The sequence below is a fragment of the Chlamydotis macqueenii genome, chromosome 11 (genome assembly GCF_036417535.1).
Source record: "Chlamydotis macqueenii isolate bChlMac1 chromosome 11, bChlMac1.mat, whole genome shotgun sequence".
Taxonomy (NCBI): Eukaryota; Metazoa; Chordata; class Aves; order Otidiformes; family Otididae; genus Chlamydotis; species Chlamydotis macqueenii.
The window spans coordinates 15,859,426-15,879,224 of NC_141566.1; the positions used below are offsets into that span (position 1 = coordinate 15,859,426).

Consider the following 19,799-nt stretch of genomic DNA (forward strand, 5'->3'; position numbering starts at 1 on the left):
TGCTATAATTAATGTTTTTTTTTCTGCAGAACTTTATTATCAATAAACCTTTTTATGTAAAAGAAGAAAAAGCAGAAATTTTCCTGGGGCATGTCCCAGTATCAGAATCTACTGGGTGACGTGCCAAATCATCCTGAGATTTGCACTGAAAAGCACAGGGTTAGGCCATCCCAAGACATAATACTGTAACTCAGTTGCTTATGTGCTGCTCAATTAATCAGCAACCGTAATTAAGCCTTCAGAGTGGGGCTTTGCATGAAGATCTCGGAGGAGGGCTTTGTAGCATCCTCCTGCAGCATGGAGGGGTCCTGCACCACCTCCCAGGAAGGCTGGCCGCTGGGGTCACCCATTGGTTCTAAATCTGCGCGCTCAGTGTTCTTGGCTCCCTGGGCACGCTCGGAGGTGGCCGGAGGCTCCTTTCCCTGGGTGCTGAGGCTGTACCCCTTTTTCTGGTCTATTCATTCCTGTTCCAGCACGCACAGAGCTGCTGAAGCCCAGCCCGGCGGGGAGCATCATCTGCAGCACGTGCAGAGAAAACCCATTTCTCCTTGTCCCCGCCAGCCCCCCATGCACCAACCGAATAATTTTCCTCCCACTGTTTTTTTCCTTGGAGCCGGCGGGGTGAGGCAGGGAGCCATCCCCGCGTTTTCAAAGCGCCGGTGCGATTCCTGCCATCCGACTAGTGTGGATGTGACGGGAATGAGAATCGCAGAGCCCTGTCCTCACGCAGCGCTTTGTAAATGAATCGCTTTGATCTCAGGCGGATTTCCCTCTGCTATTTTTAGATGCGGTGAGGATAACCGAGGGATGTCGATTCTAATGCAGACAGAAAGGAGTTTCAGATGCAGTTTTCCTCCTGGGGCAGGCGAGAAGAGCAGAAGGAGGAAAACAAGGCAAACTTCACCAGCATTTCTGAGTCTTCTGGAACAGACAGAGATAGGTCGCTAAGCCCTTGAGGCTAGAGAGGGATATTCCCCAAATATAAAATTCATTAGATAGCTGATAATTCTCCTCATGCTTCTCCTTGCTGCTTTTTATGTTACTCACGGCTCTGCCACAGCCCAGCGTCAGGACCTATGATTAAATTCTTCTTTGTAGTGTTGTGGCTGTGTTTATAAAGGATTGCTAGTAGTTACCCTTTGATGTAAAAATAATTGCGGTGTCTCTCACTTTCCCTGCTTAGAGGACATATGTGGAGGTCTCAGATTGCTCTGTTTTGATCATGTCCACGCTTTGCATTTCACCTTCAAAAATAATTTAAAGAATGTAAGCAAAACAACAAACAGATAATCAAATCAACCCTTTCTTCCATAGTGGCAGGAGTGCGTTCATGTGTGCGGGTTTATGCAGGATGCTGAGAAGAGCGAGAACCTGTTTACAGGGAAAAAGCTCTTCCAAAGGGTATTTTTTTTTTCCTTCTTCTCCCATCTCCCGTTGCTGGGGAAACCACCATCCGCGGCGCTGGGAGCGGCTGACTCACCCAGCCTGATCCTCTGCCGTGCGCATCACGCCTCGAGCTACAGCACGGGAACAAAGGAAATACAGACTTCAGCAGTTCAACATGAAATACATAAAAAAAATCTCCTTTCCCAATGTCTCCAGGACATGGCTGGTGACAACCGGCTGTAAGTGATCCCCAGAGGCTGTAGAAAAGGCATGGGAGAGGCTTTTATTTGGTGCCGCAGGGAAGAAGGAGGCAGTGCTACCTGGAGCAATGTGGGTCCCAAGCCCCGCAGCGGGCGGGTGAATCCACGGGGAATCGCATAGCTACACAGGCTGCTGAAGCTGATGGAGAAACCCCTGTTGTTTTCCATTGGGCTTACTCACTTCCCACCTTTCCATAAATCTTCACAGGAACACGAGTGTGCCGCTGTCCCCTGCTCCCTCATCTCCTGTGTTTGCTTTATTTATTTATTTATTTATTTTTTTTAGTGGGGCTCAGTTCTACCCAGCTGTGACCTGTGGGGCTTGTAATGGGCATTTATTTTCAATTGTGATGCCCATGGTTAGAGGATGGCTTTCCATGGCCAAATGCAGTGGTGCAATGAACTTGGTGATCTGTTAGCAGAAATCAAGATGCTAATATGCTTAGGTTTATAAATCCCAAACCATGAGGTCAGCCAAATAAGCTTAAAAGTCAGAAGCTTAAAAGTAAGAAAATTAGAATCTACTTGGGTTTTGTGATGCATTTACTATTGTTTTAGTCGGCTGTTCTCCTCTGTCTCAAGAGCTAGAATTTTAGCTGCTGCTTTGGTACTGCTGGTTTTCATGTTTTCTTTTTATCCATTGCCATAGATTTGGTGGGGGGGGGGTGGGGAGGAAAATCCAGGGAATGTGATGAGACTGCAGGAGAGCAGTGAACACAGCAGCACTGGCAGCAGCCAGAAGTTAAGCTTAGCAGGTTGTTAGGCTGGTGTGGTTGGCTCCTGCCCTTGGCAAGCTTTGGGAAACTGAGCCATATCTGGAAATTTCCCCTGCTCTGGGCTTCTGGGCAGCCTGCGATGGGCAGATGTTTCTAACATCTGCATCTGAGAGCAGAGCCCTGATGTTCTTGAGGTCTGAGACAGACACTACCAGCTCTAGATTTCCAGTTCTTTAAACACACCCTTTCCCTCCCTCTTCCCCCCTTGTCCCCTCTTTTCCAGTTCCAGCACTGGGATAAACCCACTTCTTCAGCTTAAGTTAACCTAACAGCTGCAGCAAAAGGACTCAGCTTTGGAAAAAGAGCTGCAAACTCGGTGTCCCTTTAGTTGCTAGCACAAATGTTTGTGGCCAGGCGGATCAGTTAAGCATCCTTTTTCCTCCCCTCCAGGCACCATGCCTGAGCAATCTTTCCAAAGCCTCTTTGGTACCCGGGATGCCCCTTCTTCGGCATCGCCGGGGCAGTCCTTTATCTCTTGGGGCAGCTCAGTCATGAGCCATGCTCAGTCCCAATGCCCCTCTGCGGTGAAACATTCCCCTCCTGCTCCCTTCTCCTGCTCCGAGCTCTCTTTTTCTGCAGGAGTCCCTCTGGGTTTGATGCTACCAGTATCCAAGCTGCCTCGATTTGCTCTACAGCCCAGAGAAAGCCCATTCCTTGCGGATCTGCGCTCTCCCAGAGGAGAGGGAGGAAAATGGGGCTGTGGGCTGAGCCCTTTGTCCTCTGTTCACCCCAGACAAGTGCTGTTCAGCTGCTGGGGGTCAGGCTCTATTTGTAGACAGGCAAATATTTCCTTGTTCCTCTGCACGCAGCAGAAGGAACGTAATGAAAGAAAGTTGTAATACCAGCCCACAGTTTGGGGTTCTGCTCGGACAGAGCACTCAAAGAGCCGCTGTTAGGCCACCGTGGTGGCCCTGCCGGTATGTCACGTTTTGCAGGTACGACGTGGAAGGAGAGACATACTGGGGAGGACAGATATCCACTTTGCTCTGCAAGTTTGAATTTTGCACCTGCAAGATTAAATTGGAATTTCGCAGCCACAAATCTAAGGCTCGTGTCCTTTCACCACTTCTTGTCAAGTCCTGCTCAGGTAACTGGAGGGGGAAATGTGGGGGCAGGCACATCCCTCCCAAAACCCGCACAGCCCCATCCCTGACTCCTTCCCTCCAACTCCCCACATCTCAGCCTCACTTTTTTTTTTGTGTGTGTGTAGAACAAGATACCACTGCTCACTCTGCTTTGCAGAGCAGGTGTTTTTCCCTCCGGTTTCTCGGCAGGGTGCAACAGCCACACTGAGCCTCGTGTGAGCTGCCGTTGTGGGGCTGGAGCCCCTGCTTGAGCGGGAGCCGCTTGCCGCAGCCCAGCATCATCCGCAGCACACCGCGACGTGGCCGCGTGCAACCGGAGAGCTGCCGGGAGTCAGGGCAGGAGGGGAGTGTTTTTAGCTCAAGTAACGCAGCAGCGTTTCAGGCCTAGTCATAAGCCACTGCTGGGTTTTCACAACGGAAATCTGGATTTAGAGGGTGGACTGTCTCCTGAATCCTAAACCCCATTTCCTGGTGAATTCTTATTTCTGCAAGTAGGTCACGCCTGCTCTCTGCCTTTGGGTGCGGCTCAGACTTGACAGGTCTAAATAATAATTCTTATCGCTTTGCTCTTTGATGTTAGATGTCACTAAGTTGTTCCCTGCCATCTGCTTTTAATTTCTTCTCTTCAACTCCTGTAAAACTCTGCTGAACACACAAGTTCATGAAGGATAAGACATTTCCCACCAATTTTTGTAGCACATGGTCTTCCCCCCACCCCCAGCACTGGCCTGCCATGGGAGACAGGCTGGAAGGGCTGTGATGGCCTGTGGAGTCCGTGGGGCATCCAGAGCTTCCTGTTAAGCTGGAATTTCAGTGTGCAGCTCCCCGACTCCACTCCCTATAAAAGCAGGCATGCTCGGGTGCTTATCAGGAGCATCTCTGCAGGGTGTGGAGGTCACCTCCAGATCTCTCCAGGCTGTGTTAATGCTTCCAATGCCACCATCCAACACAAGCACGATTTCTTACAGATTTATTTTACCCACCTGCATTCAGCTGGGTCTCTGTCGCAGAGGCTTCAGCTTCCACAGGGAGCCTTTTAAAGACCTTGCCCTAATTATGAAGCAATCCCAGTGACATTTTAAATTATGGGTGAGTTTTACATAATTCTTTTGATACGTGTTGTTATGACATGTAAAATTTCATCTTTGCCAGATGCAGTGAATTATGTAAGATCTTTGTTTTGCGTTTGTCAGGATAATTCGAACCATTGCACATTTAACAAACGCACTTTCAAAGGACCGAGTCCCGCACGCAGCTGTGATAGGACAGATAAGCTGCATAAACTTTATTAAATTTCTATTAAATTATATAAGCTGACAGACAAGTTTATGTGACAGTGCTCAAACTGCAAAGTCAAGCGTGTGAGGAGCAGAAGTCTCATCCTGAAACGCAGCCCCTTTCCTGGGCTCCCGGCGACGGCTCATTCTGTGATCAAACGCTGGTTTTTTTTTTTTCCACAGGGGCCCCTCCTCAGTCACTGAGCAGGCTGCCAGATGCAAATCGATGGGCAGCAATTCAAAAAAATCTGTTTTCTTCCCGTCATTCAGCGTGCGGCCCCAGCCCTTGTTTACTGCCTGCTGCTCAGCCTTGCTGTAAAGATGAAATACTGTTTCCATTTGGGTTTTTTTTCCGTGACACTCATTACTCCAGTTGTGTTTGCTTATTTCGCATGCAGGCTGTTAATTAATTTGTCTCTGTGAAGCCCAGTAAGGCAGAGAAGAAACATTATCACTTTATAGATAAGGGATAGAGACACAGAAAGGTTCAGTCATGAATGTCAATTAATTCGGGATGTTCAACTTGAGATGCTCAAGAGCTGATATCTCTGAGCCCACACGATTTATTCGCTTGCTTTAGTGCCGCGGTGTCTTTAGGCACAGGCACGGCAGGGCCGCAGCGGGAGGCTGCCCAAAGCGCTCCCCGGGGCATGGGATTAGAAAGAGGCGAAGGGAGGAGGATGGCAGAACACAGGCAACAGCTTCTTGGCCAGGATTTGCATGGGCCTGGCGACAAGGGGACCTTTAAAGGAAGGGACTGAAGGAAAAGCGTGACGTGACTTGGTGGATGCCTTCTCGCCTTGCTCTGTATCTGTTCAGGCACCAGTTCATAGACTGCAGCCTGTTGCTGGTCATCACACCCATCACTGCATGCTGTGCAAGGGCTCCTGCAGCCGGTCAAAAAAAGGAGACAATCACCTCTTCCCTTCTCTCACCTGGGCTGCAGCATGCACCAGTGATGTGAATGAGAACCTCAAATACCGGGTGGAGTTTTGGGCCCCTCAGGACAAGAAGGACATTGAGGTGCTGGACTGTGTCCGGAGAAGGGCAATGAAGCTGGTGAAGGGCCTGGAGCACAAGTCTTATGAGGAGCAGCTGAGGGAGCTGGGATTGTTTAGTCTGGAGAAGAGGAGGCTGAGGGGACACCTCATTGCTCTCTACAACTACCTGAAAGGAGGTTGTAGTGAGATGGGTGTCGGTCTCCTCTCCCAAGTAACAAGTGATAGGACAAGAGGAAATGGCCTAAAGTTGTAGCTGGGGAGGTTTATGTTGGATATTAGAAAAAATAACTTTACTGAAAGAGCGATCAGGCACTGGAGCAGGCTGCCCAAGGAACTGGTGGAGTCACCATCCCTGGAGGTGTTCAAAGAACGTGTAGATGTGGCACTCCAGGACATGGTTTAGTGGACATGGTGGTGTTAAGTTGATAGCTGGACTTTATGATCTTGGAAGTCTTTTCCAACCCTAAAGATTCTATCATTTTGTCATTCTGTGGCTTGTATCAGCCAAGAAAACACAGGCAGCCACAGGAACCCAGCTGCAAGGTCCATGTTGGGCTCAGCAGCCTCCTTGGCTTTCTTCATATTGTAATTTGCCAGCTCCAAGGCCATAAATGAGAGATCTGAGAATGACTACAGAAACTTTCACTTGTCCAAGTTCCAGGAGTATTTATATAACTTAATCGATGAATTGCATTGATTTATTTGCACTAAGTAACTTCTTGGGATCTGGATAATAGATAAGGGTGCTGCACAAACACATCATAAATAAATGTAGCTTGGAAATCAATTGCCAAATATTAATGATTAATCTTCTCATAGTAAAATAATGTGATGTCTGCCCATTATGGATTTTGTAAAAAAATCTGACCTAAGAGGTTTCAGAGTTATTTATTTCAGGAAGGCTGCCCTTTGAGCCAGATCTTACACTTTTTAAAAGGTCATGGGGTCTAAATATCATGGTTACTTACAAAGCATGGCTCCCTGAGTGGTTTGACAGCTGCCTTCATCAGAACAAATCAAGGTCCTGTTCAAATAAGTACTAAGATATTGAGGCTGAAGGCTGGGTTCTTGCAGGGAAATTCACACTCCTGTCCTCTCTGTCTGCTGGTGCTGAATACATAACATACTGTAAAGGTCACCACAACACCTGCATATGTTAACACATGAGAGGAACAGCACACACATTTTCCTTCATCAAGTCACTGACTGGTTTGTTTTCCGACATTAGTGAGAAAGCTCATGGAATGGTTTGGGTTGGAAGGGACCTTTAAAGGCCATCCAGTCCAGCTTCCCTGCAAGGAGCAGGGACATCTCCAACCAGATCAGGTTGCTCAGAGCTCTGTCCAACCTGGCCTCGAATGTTTCCAGGGATGGGGCATCCACCACCTCTCTGGGGAACCTGTGCCAGTGTTCACCACCCTTAGTGTAAAATGTTGTGTTTTCCTACAATACATTTGATGCTAGTTTTATGCAGGCGAAAAACAAATGTCTGAGACCAGAGTCAGGTGTAATTCCAGGTATGCTCAGCCCAACAAATCCTTTTCTCAGGCAGTTGAGCCAGACTGGCCACCAGATCCATTGCCCAACCTTGGTGCTCCCAAGCTGTGCATAATCGAGCTGACTTCCAGTCTCGTTCATCCCTGTGATGCATTATTATATAGCAAGGAAAAAAAAAGCTTATTCTATATGTTTTCATCGGGTTTTCCAAAAAAGGACAAACTTCATTCTCTCTTTATTTTCCTCATCCTCTCTTAGCAGGTGCAGAGCAGCAAGGCAGGGCCGCATGGTCTTGATGGCTGGCTGTGATCTGCAGTTCTAGTGTTCTACATGATGGTTCAATATTTTTTTTTAATAGGAAAAAGAGCTTTTCACGTAATTTGTGTGCAATTGTTTTTCACATCTATGATGTCTTTCTTTCACTTATTTCTTATGCTCTCTTTTTTATGCACTTTTAGGCATGCATCACTTTATTTTATAGCACAGCATTCACTTTTAAGAAGGACAGGTGATACTTGAGCTATCTGGACAAGGATGTTTTTTGTTCTAAGAGTATTTATGGGATAGGAGAATGTATGTGTTTGCTGCTAAACTTTTAGTTGATTCTACTGATAAATCCACAGTGATAGCCTGAAGCCTGCTTGGATACAGATAAGGGATTTTGGCGGGCGGAGCACTGTTATGCATTGCGTATGTGAACTAACAAAAACCATTCGGCTTAGAAATCAATGATTTCCTTCTGATTACAGAGCAGTAACATGGTTTTAGTGCAAGGTTCGGACAATAAATAAAGCTGGTTAAAGCCACTGCTGCTCAGCCGCTTGCCCTGGGCCTGTTCCAGGATGCAATACGCTCCGGCTTGATGAGCTCGTTCATTTTGGTTGACCTTTCTGTGACTACAGTGATTTTTTCTCTCGGGGCCGTTTTCCAGGAGGGCGAGGAGGTGACTTACCCTGCGCTGTGGGCAATCAGAGCAGAGATTGGCTTTGGTGGTTCAGAACCAGATGGCTGAAAGTTTTATTGGCATCTAATGAAGACTTTTGGTACTAAAACAAATGCCTAGAGCTGTAGGCAGCCCAACTTTCAATAACTTCTTCGCCACTTTTGAGTCATCATTAATACCATCCCACTCAGCGGTTATTCCTAGGCCTCCTCTCTCTTCCCAGCACTTTTTTGCACATATACTTTTAATTTCCTTTAACCCTGCTGGCAATTAACCTTTTCCCCACCTCTTGTCTCACCTTGCCCGGCAAGCTCCATCCAGCTCTGTAATCTTTGTCAGCTGCTTAAACCCTTCTGCATTTCCATGGCACTTTTCAAAGATTTGAGATCTTTGTGCAGCTTTTTGTGTAGTTTTGTTGCTGTGTTGGCTGAGGGACTGAAGTCTGCATTCCTCTTTCATGCCATGGCTGAGCAATTCTTCACCGTCACGCTTCACCCTGACTGATCAAAGCCTGTCCCACTGCAAACTTTGATCAAGAAGGAAAAGACTTCTAGCAAAGCATCGGTCCCTTCCTGCTCACTGTGCACAGTGGGTCAGCCAATATCCAGGGGAATATGGTGCTTGTGAAAGTGCTTGCATGAACGAGGCTAGCAGGGTTGTCATCTCCTAAACTTTTTCCAGTTTACTGCTTTGGCAAGATGGACTGCTGTGTGCTCTAAGCTCGCTTTGCACCTCGAGCTTGCTGGTGCTGACCCCATTCTCACCAGTCCAGGCTGTTTGCCAGGGAGCTGTCTTATGCCAAAGAGGAGCTGCTATATATACACATAAATCTATCTATAGCTCTCTGGCTATCTATCTATAATATATATATATATTAAAAGTGTACTTGCATGTATTTATACGTGTCTGTTTGTGTATATGCATCTCTCCTATGTGTTTGGGTATATGTAATAGATTTCAGTGTGTTTGTGTAAAGACATTTTTTCCTCCTTGGCAGAATTTAAACTCCGTGTGGGCTGCTATCTGTCTGATGTGGAGCATGATGGAAGAATTCTGCCTTTGTCTCCGCTGAAAATGATTTAGAGCTGGCTCACTAAGATGCCACAGAGAGATGTGCCGGGGGCTGACTCTGTGGTGGGTGAGCAGCTGCCAAAGCTGTCCTGGAGCCAGATGTGTAACTGGGTGGGGATGGTCCCCTGCCATGCAATGGGCATGTTGTGAGGGGCCGCACTGAGGAGAAGGACCCTCAGCAAGTGACCTGCAGTGGAGAAACACCAGTGAGATGCTGGCTTTGCAAGGCAGTGGGGATGCCATGGACTTGCCATGGGAGGCTGACATGTACCTGGGCGCCACATCATGCATCATGAATGTTGATTAAATTTGCAGAAAAGGATACAAGAAGACCAATTATTAGTGACCAAGAAGGTGAGACTGGTGATGTTTTCATAGGTTGAGCCTTAGGGGTCATCCAAGCAGAAGTGGACACTAGCTGCTAAGAGCAGCATCCATATTCCTGACTGGTTTATGATTCCCTTTGCTTTCTCTTTGTTTTGCTCAGTCTACCCTGATTAAGTGATCATAAGATCTGCTGATTGAAACTCCCTAGAAAACCTCACTATATTATTTAATGCAAACTCTTTGCATTATTTAATGCAAAGTAATATTTTCACCAACATCTCTGTAGCAGGTGGCTTCCCAAATGTTGCCACTACTTCCAAAGGCAGTAATTGTTCTTCTAAATGAAGAAAGTTAAAAAAAAAAATCACCTCTTTAAACAACAACAAAAGTTCTGCTTTTGCTTAACAAGAAAAGAAGTTTAATTTTTAAAGATCACTCTATATTATTAACTCACTTAATTATCAGAAGGGATGGTTGGATGAGCAGACAATTAAAATAAGGAAAAGCTCAGAAGGAAAAGTTCATCAGTGCATTAGAGAGACAATGGAGGAAAGTAAAACTATTTCAAGTACCATTTGAAGGAAACCATTTGGGAAGGAAATAGGATTAATTAAGTTTTGAACCGGTTAATTTTGTTATCTAAAAATATTTCATAGATTAAGACTGTAACATGTTTATGCATGAGGTAATGGCTGAGGTCCTTCAGCAATAGGGTGAACTGCCGGTCTGGATTAAGGTACTTCAAATCAGCATGGGACTCCAGACTTACCAGAGTCTGGTGTATTCTGCAACAGAGATAAGGGTCAGGCCTCAAGAGATCCAAAACAGAGGAGTATAAACTCCCGTGCCTATTAATTTAGTGTACTGGTCATGGGTCAGGGTGTGAACTGAGTCCTGCTAAACTCAGTAAGTGGCAGTGGTTTTGTTCCCTCTCATGGAGAGTCATCCCACGCTCTGATCCATCCCCTCCACCTCCCTTCATTGGTCTTGTCCTTTTCACTGTAAGCAAGGTGAAACTTCTACTCTAAAACATCTTTGGTAGAGCTAAACAGTGACCTGGAAGACCATGCAGTGAAGCCACTGCCACCAGAAAGATCCCTGGACAGGAGTAATTTTCCTTCTGACATTTTATTCCCATTACCCCTTCCCTGGAACACGTGTGCATGCAGCACCAGGGATGCCCCAAGCGTCTTTTGGAGGGTTTCTGAGTACAACACTCATTCATGTAAACGCCTTCCCACCTTTTATTTTTCCTATTCCCCTTGAGAGGGTGTCTAAAAACCTCTCCTTCCACAGATTTGCCTCTGTGAGGTTTTGTTTGTAGGGATGATCCTGAGCTCACAGCAGGAAAAAGAGGAGATGATAGTTTTCACTGGCTTTGGCTCAGACCTCACTATGGTTTTCTTCAAAATATGTATAGTATTGTTTGAGAAGAGCTCTGAGTTCTTGTCTATATGAAACTTCCCTGCTGCAAAGGTTGGACAATGGAGTCTGGGCCCCGACTCCAAGTGCAGGGTTCTGCTTTGCATAACTGGGTCCAATAATTGAATTAAATGAGAAATTAGGAGAGGAAGGGCAAAAGAATGATCTGCGCACCCCAACTGGATAGAGCTTTTGTTTGTGCCTTTGTTTTCCTTAAGGTGTGGGTGATGAATCATGACAAATTAATTTTCAGAGCTTTGCAGGCTATTCACTAATTAATTAATTTTAACGGGCGCCAGCCATCGTCCTCGCAGCGCTGCTGCCGCCACGGCCATTCAGCCACAGCAAGTAGCACTTTGCCATCGATGTCTGAGCCATTCTCTTCATTGCAAAGCCCCCGAATTCAGCCCAGGCTCCCCTGGGAGCACACTTTGAGTGGAGACTTCGCCACGCAGGAGCAAAGACAGAGTGTAAGAAAGAGAGCTGCCAGTCTGCTGTGTGTCCCCCCAAAATATGCCGTCGACAGCTCGGATCAGCCCTGATCAACATCTGATGAAATCAGCCACCTCTGTCCGCTACAAACACCAGGTCAGGGACAACTCTTCCCCATATACAAATGTGACAGCCCTTGGTGGAGGGTGGAGCTATGACCCTGTCCTTGGCAAGGGGACAAGCTCGGAAAAGGAGGGTGACAATGTGCAACGCTGAGGAACCCATAGGAGATGAAAGCACTCATCCTGCCCCTCCAGTTGTTGAATTTAGGTGAGAAATGACAGACATATGTGGGGAAAAAATTAGGCCTAGGAGTACTTGAAAGTAATTTTCCATACGTGGTATTTAAGAGTCTTAACTTCCAAATCATTAATAACGATCTTTGAAGGGAACTCTATAAACTGTCTTCCCGTTCCTGATGAGATGGAATAATTTATTACTTCAATTTCTCTGATTAATGTAAAACATGTTTCAAATTTGGGTTTTCCTTTAATATTTTAAACATCCCCATGAGAGGAGCTACAGAAGGCCATGGTGATTGAATGCCCCCCCAACCTGCCGTGGCATGTTCCCAAAGCAGGGTGAGCTCTGCCACCAGAGCCCATCAGCAATAAAAGCCACCAAGCAACAGCAAATCCAGCTGGTTTCAGGACCCTGATCTCCAAAAGGCATGAACCTTGGTGCCAGCCTGCCAGGAAAGAGCAGGGCCCCACAGCTCTCCTCACTCACGCCAGGGAAATGAGTTGCTTAAAAATTTACCCCATGAACTGGGAATTTTAAGTTGTCAAGACCAGCTCTCCCAAAAAGAGATGAAAAAAAGCCCAAAGCTGGTGTTATTCAGGGTAAATTGCATGGTAGGCCTTTTCCCCAAGAAATAAATTCATTTTAGATAGACTTTCTACTATTATTTTATGTCACTTTTGCAGAGCCAAAGTCAGACAAAACCATGGTGGTTTTTGTCTTTATCTTATGCCACATAGGAAACTGAGCTCCAAGTAGCCATGCTCTGAGCTGCCAAAACGCATCACGTTTTCTGTGTCCTCCATGGACCCTGTTAAGGCTACAGAAACTGAAGGATCCATCTGCGATGATCTTGGCTTAACCACTCAAGTTGCCCCTCTCTGGCTCAGGAAGATGTAGGAAAAGGGCAAGGTTACCACAGAATGGTCTGTAGCCCAAGGAAAGCTAAGCAATGGTGTAATGCACCAGTGATGGCGTGGAGAACCCTTAAATATCTGCAGTGATGAAAATCAGAGCCCAGAGAAGACTGAGTCTGTTTTAGAGAGAATTATTTATTAGAAGATAGGAGGCTGTTACGTACAGATTCTGTCCTGCAAAAGTGTCCTGGTCACAGATATGTCAGGGAGACATTTAAAGCCGTTAGAGCTGGCTCTGGTCTCCATGCAGAGATACTCAAGACACAGCAGAGCTCTGCCAGACCTGGCTCTCGTGCCGGTGCTCAGCTGGGGAGAGGCCTGGCGTACCACAGCATCCCTGAGCTTGTTACACCATCTTTATTCCACTGGAAAACCTGGCCTGTGGGCTGGAAACCAGTGGTGGGGACACCAGACGGTGCTGCAGAAGGGGCACCATTCTTCCCTGGGATAACTTGGAGATATTTTCCCCAAGTAGGGAATTGTCTTCCATCGTGCCAGCGATGAACATGGCTGAGCAAGTGGCTACAGAGATACAACCATGCTATGAGGTAGCATGAGGGAAATTATAAAAAGAAAAGAAAAAAGAAAGATCTTTGTGACACAGAGAAGGGCTTTTCCCACCTTCCCGCGCCACAAAACCAGACCAAGCAGGCAATGCCTGAGCCCCAAACAGAGACCTCTCAGAAAGCAGCTCTGACAGGTGGACCGCAAAAAGGCAGCAATTTTGCCTCATAAGTTGTGCTCCTAGCAGTATTCCTCCCAATTTCACGGGTGACCTGTTTTCTTTTGGGTTGGCAGGTAGTATTTGTCAGCCCCTGCGGTGGCTCGGCACCTTGCCAAGTGAAGCCCAGGTGCATCAAAAAGCTGCCGTGCCGGCTTTGCACCTCCTGAGCCAAATCCAGGCCCATGGAATGCTGCACAGAGCGTGAGCAGCATCGGTGGAGAGGCAGGGACCAGAGAAACAGCAGGTGAAAGCCATCAGCCATCACATTGGCAACAACAGAAGGGCCCGAGACCAAGCCCGCTGCAGATGGCTTGTGGCTCACAGCCAGCGCAGGGTTTGGTTTCATACCAACCCCTGGGCTTTGTCCTTATTCCAGGTGTGCATCTTACTGTGCTTGGCCACTGTACGTGTGGCAGAGGAAAGTGGGTTGACCAGTGGCTCTAAGTTTTCTTTTCACAGACGACCATCAATATGGACATTTTCCCAACATCTAGCAGATTTCTTAAAGAAGATCCAAGAGTCATCTGTTTATCTTTCTAATTTATAGGTGCTGAAGGATAGATAAATAAATCGTCTAGAGATTCTGGCTCCGAAATGTTGTCCTCTGCTGAGGCCATATTCTTGTCTACCTAAGGGACTTTGCTGTGTGGGTCAGACTATCACCTTCACTTCCCTGTCTGTAAAGACACATTGAACTCCATTTCTCCTTACTAAAGCCCAGTTTATGGCTCCAGAGGCTACGTGTAAAACCCTGTGCGTAATTCCCACTTTGCCCAGGGTGTGCATGAGCTTTTGTCTGCTATCAGGACCCTATCAAGAGTATTCCCGTCTCAGTCCACAATACTCCAAAGGGAAAAAAATATTGTTGGAAGAGGTTTGTCAGATATTTCACATACTTATCAGAAACAGCTGTTTATGGCTCACCTATGACCATATCTCTCTTCTCATCTTTAACCCAAGAGTGGCTTTTGTTAGATTAAAAACCTTGTTATATTAGAAACCTTTGAATCTAGGGACTTGGCAGTGAACGCTTACAGATGATGCCGATGTCAATACGAAAGGTGGGTCAGACTGCAGACCTCAGAAGAGACAACTGGTGAGATGAGCATTTTTCTTTCTACAAATGGCCTTCAAGGTTGGAGGTACTGAGGATGAGGAATAACAGTGAGACGACAGCAATAAAGCAAAGCAGCAGACTGTCAGTTATATTTAGTAAACGCTCAGCATTGAACTAGCTTTGCCACAAATAATGCCTTTTTAAAATCAGGTTTTATGTTCCTAAGGCACTCAGACTCCTTTTTTTTGGAACATTCATTCCAATTGTTTGGGATTAGGAGGGTTAAGAGAAGTGCTCCACAAGAGCATAGCCCATTTAGTTGAAGGGAACAGAGGCTCCAGACCCACTGAGTTACCAAAACCTCTGGAGCAATCACAGCCACATCTTCAGTTTGTAAGGATTTCTGTGGCATCGGTTATGCTCCTACCTTCTTCACCCTTTGGAAACAGGCGAGCTGAGGACCCCCGGGCAGTCTGAAGGCCAGCAAGATGGTATCTGGGGAGGGCAACACCCTACTCCAATATGGGAGCTCAGCAAGCTGGAGCTCTTTGCCTGCTATTTGGCACAAAACAACAAATCTAGGGGTTTGAGCTGAAACATAATCGCCTTCCTTCCTCTCTCAGCCCCAACCTTTAAAAAACCAACATTGTCCCATCCTGGTCTGAGGTCTCATTCCAGCTTGGTCAAGTGGGAGGGACACAGAGCAGACAGTAGATAACTCAATGTTAATTTCAGCCTAACACTTGTAGGTACCTTTTTTGCCTCCATCTCCATTATTCTGTTCCAGAACTGGTTCCTCAGCCACCCGTGATGAGAACTTGTTCCTCATAGGAATTCTCAAAAAAACTTGATGAGTAAAGTTCACCTGTCAGAGCTGCCTGGATATTATAGATGAGAAAAGTTCTCACTGATGTTTTTGGAGAGAAAAGGCAGGTGAGAGGGACATTTTCTTTCCAGAGTATGTGCACAAAGGCAGGAAGCATAGGAGCCTTTTTCCTCAAGACCAGATAAAGCTGGCCCCCAAAGTGTGCCTGCAGCAATGTACAGCAAACGCTGAGCATCCTCAAGGTTCCACCCTGGCACGAGCGGCACTTGACTTACTGGGTCTCTTTGGGACCCCGTGTACTGAGGGCTCCGGGGAGGCGTGCTGCGAGGTAGCGCTACGTGGCTGCACTACGGAGAGGCTTAACAGGGAGGGCAGACACAGAGAAGCTGGAGAAGCTCAAAGCAAAGGAGTGCAATTCACTGGGGCTCCAGCAGCGCACGGCAGAGGGACCGTTACCAAGACTTTGTGGCATTTAATAGTCACCATGTTTTGAGTATCTCAGCTGGGCATGTAAGAGCGGTTCTAACAATATCCAAAAGAAAGAACACGTTCTCATTTGTACAGTGTGCGGTGTTACAGGGGAATAACCCATTACATAAAAAGATTTTGAACATTAATTACAGTATCTTTTATAACTTTATAATTTAACTGCCAACCCCTTTCCCTTTAAATGAATCACCGATGTACATCATATAATCAAACAAGCTTTTTAAAAAAGTACATCTTAATATAAATAGTTTATTCAGTGCATGGTTGTGTATACAACAAATAATAAACAACTCTTTTGTACGAGGCAGAAAGCTGCCCGTACGGAACTATGTCAGTTTTGGAGCACAGAATCCAACGATGATTAATGCACAAAATCTTACACATCATGCAACTCTATGCCAATATTCCAACTTTCTCCCATGCAACAGACATGATGACCTAAATGGAAACCTAACTACATTTTTTAAACAATTGTTTCCAATAGCATGTATTAAGTATATGTTGTTTAGGGGTAACCTGTCCTAACGCTTCCTCCTACACAATATTCACGTGCCCGTTACAGTGAAAGAAGGACTTTTACAAATAAGACGTTTCTTATAAAAAAATTAAGTCACCTTAATTCCACAGTTTCTGTCTTTAGAAAAGAAGCCACAACAATAGTTTAACATGACACACAAAATGGAATTAAGAGAAATCTACACTGGAGGATAATTTTATCCCTTTCTGTTGACTTCCACTTGGGGTAACAAAACAACTCATTTCCTACAGACTGGGGTTAGCACAAGAACTTTACCAGAAACTACAAATCTATAAAAATTTATATTTCATTGTGTTTAAAACCACAAGAACACTGTTTGCTTGAGCCTGAGACACCAACTCTCAGTTCCAACCCTGAATTTTTAATTATTTTTTAAAGACATAGCTTTAAAGACCCATTGGAGTTCAGAAATCAAAAAGTTGCACTATTTCAAATTAAAGGATACTTTTTTTTTTTTAATCAAGCCTTAGATATAAAACGGTAAGCCAAGGAAACAACAGAGTTTACATATTTGTTTTTTGTTTGCCCCTATAAAACATACAAGCATTAAAATTTCCTTTGAAGAGCAAAAGTGGTCTTTTTCTGAGTTGGAAAGCAAATTCTTATCAGCAGTGAATGCTGTGAAATGTTTTTGTTTCGTATTCCACAAAGCATAGGAGAGAGAGAGAGACAGAAAGAGAGAGGGAGAGAAAGAGAGAGAGAGAAAGAGCTGGACATTTCTTCTCCGAGATTTATTCCGCAGTTATGTTTGCTGGCTATCCAAGTGCCTTGTGATATGCACAAGTATATTCTACATTATTGGGGTATATCCTTTGACAACCAGTAGATCTAATGGCTGATAAACGAGTGACCTATGCAAGTTCAGTGGCTTGTCCTGGGCAATTGAACGTTTGGATGAAAGACTGCTAGTAAGAATTCAACTGCATCCAGAGGTAAGGTTCTGTTTAGAGAGCACTTGGCTTGGCTGAACCTGGCTACGTTGACTCATTTTGGCTCATGGATTTACCCCCATTTAGCACTCCTGAAACACTTCTGCTCTTTGTTGGGGTCCCACTTCCAGATCTTGAGAACTCTGTGAGATCGTGGAGAGAAGGCTCTTTGTACATGGCCACTGCAAAGCAAAAGAGAGGCAGCAAGTTGGTTGGGATTTTTCATTCAGCAATATGCAATGTAAGGAGTGAATGAAAGAAGTATGGCAAGGAGACCTCTTCCATTTCTAACACTCGCTAAGGACCTCTGAGCCCCTCTTCAAGGGAATTACATTTGACAGAAGGGAAAAACACAGCTTCCTCCTTCTCCCAGTTAAATCACCCACCTACACACTGCCCTTAGAAAACTCTACAAGATAGACCCAAGCTGATATAAATCAACATTTCCTTACTAATGGTGAAGTAGCACTGCCAGCAGCTGCGATTTGACCTGTTACTTGCATACATAGCCTAGGCAGGTGGGTGCAAAAATGGATTTTCAGTCTTCTGTTTCCTTTGTTTTTGCTGACATTAGAAGTGAGGATCAGCCTTGACATCAGTTGCCTAAAACATAGTCCTAAAAGTAGACTGCCAAACTAGTCCAGCATGCACCCAGGGCTATGCACCTTTGAAATATTCTCTCTGATTTCAAAATGACACTGCCTTAAAAGGCTACGTAAGAGCATAATCCGGAAGTAAAAGGATTCATTCATCTTAAGGAAGGACCTTCTGGAGAAAAGCAGCACCTCTGTTCATTGACTGAGATCTCCCTCATTGCATTGATCAAAGAGGGAGCCAAGTCTGACCACAGTCTTGCTTCAGTTAACTGGAATGACTCTAGGTTCTGACTGTTAATACACAGCGGTATACATATGCCACATGTATTATATTACCTTTAATGTCACATGCTGATGCCACATTAATTGTGGTTTGATAAGCACCACATATTAGAGCTTTATCTCAGGCAAAAAAAGACAAACAAACATCCTGTAACACAAAGTACAGATTGACAAGCTATAGAGCAAGTTGCTGGTGGCCTGTGAACAGATGTTTGAGCCATTCCAGGTAGAGCCTTCGTCATCTGTAACAGAGACACTGTGGACTTTGGGCACAAAGAAACTACTATGCGTATTTGGTTAGATTACAGAAATACAGACATAATGTGGAGAAACCTAAAAAAAGTATCTCTGGTTACTTTAACAGTGTGTTACAGAACATTATACTCCTGTTATATAAGTAGCTGAACCCTTCAAATATGTATGCACAGCAATTAAACATCTCTGACATAAGATAATGTCAGCTCAGATAGATGGAGCAAACCCAAGCAATTACCTTTTAATGGTTTTGGAAGAAAGTGTGCTGCAGGTTTATTTTTCTTCACATGGTTTCCTTTCATTATTTCTCCTTCTTTGTTAAGACCCAAATACCAACCCCGGCCAGACTGTTGCTGTCTGTAGATCATTGAAGAATACGTTACGTAGTAGTTTTCAAATACCGATTCTTTGAACTTGCATTCAGGTGTAAAATGTTCCTGTAAGAAAGTAACAGATCAATAGGTGCAGTGCTGAATCTCACATCAGTTAATGAAAAAGCATCCAATATTCATTGCTTTCCCGATGGTTAAAACACATACCTCTCGCCCTCCACTATCCAATTATGAAACACGGGCCCTAAAAGTATTAACAAAAGAGTAACACAATTTGAAACCTGTGAAACGATGCTGTGAGCAGCTCGAAGTAGCATAATAAAATCTTTTTGAACGAGTAAAAAGTCTAAGTGAGGAATTGATGCAACTAATGTGCATTAGGCAGAGGCAGCCCTGATGTCAACCCTAAGGGACCGGGCGCGAAGCAAGGCCACGTAATGCCTTTGTGCATTAACTGCTGGCCATAACCGCTTATGAGGAAAGTGCAATCAAAATTCAAAGCCAGGATGCCATGAGTAAATGGCCGTCTCTTACTAACCCAGCAATATTAAGTTAGCTTGTAGCAGCTGCCTCTTTGGTCTCATCTATGCCCTTTCTCTGCCCAGCGCATCATCCACTGAACGTCCTGCTGTCAGAGACCCACTGCAGACATTAGCTCTGGGTCTGTACCCAGCATAGGATCACGCTTTAGTCTTCATGCTGAATTGCACTGCTTCTTTTGGGGAGATGGTACTGAGCTAAGAGTTAAAACAAAGAGCAATAAACCAGGAGAGAGCCTTTTTCTTCCTGCCAGTGGTGTATCTGGCTTTCCCTGTGCAATGGTCTTGACTCAATCGATACCTTCTGGCACTATTGCCCAGATTCAAAAAAGGATACAGACATGAGACATGGGTCTTGGAGGGATCTAAGACCAAAACACCAGTCCTGACACCACCCCTCAGCTACTTCCTAAGGCCTCTGTGTGCTTCAGTTTTTATAACATTACAAGTTCTGACAACACCTCATCTATGGACCCCTGAAAGTCCATAAAATACAAACGAGGATGATGCATCTGCTGATGCAAATGTTAATATCACA

General features: G+C 45.3%; 1 protein-coding gene across 4 annotated transcripts in view; it reads right to left on the reverse strand.

The window, feature by feature from the left end:
• Positions 1–16,019: 16,019 nt before the first annotated feature.
• The window catches only part of FGF13 (fibroblast growth factor 13), a 252,010-nt gene continuing 248,230 nt past the window's right edge, over positions 16,020–19,799 (reverse strand). For all 4 annotated transcript variants that reach the window (XM_086756158.1, XM_086756157.1, XM_086756159.1 and 1 more), the window contains 2 exons: positions 18,629–18,827; positions 16,020–17,439 (listed from right to left, as the gene is read on the reverse strand). In XM_086756158.1, the coding sequence (XP_086612284.1) occupies positions 17,303–17,439; positions 18,629–18,827 (336 nt within the window). In that variant the 3' untranslated portion in view covers positions 16,020–17,302. The remainder of the gene's footprint in view (positions 17,440–18,628; positions 18,828–19,799) is intronic.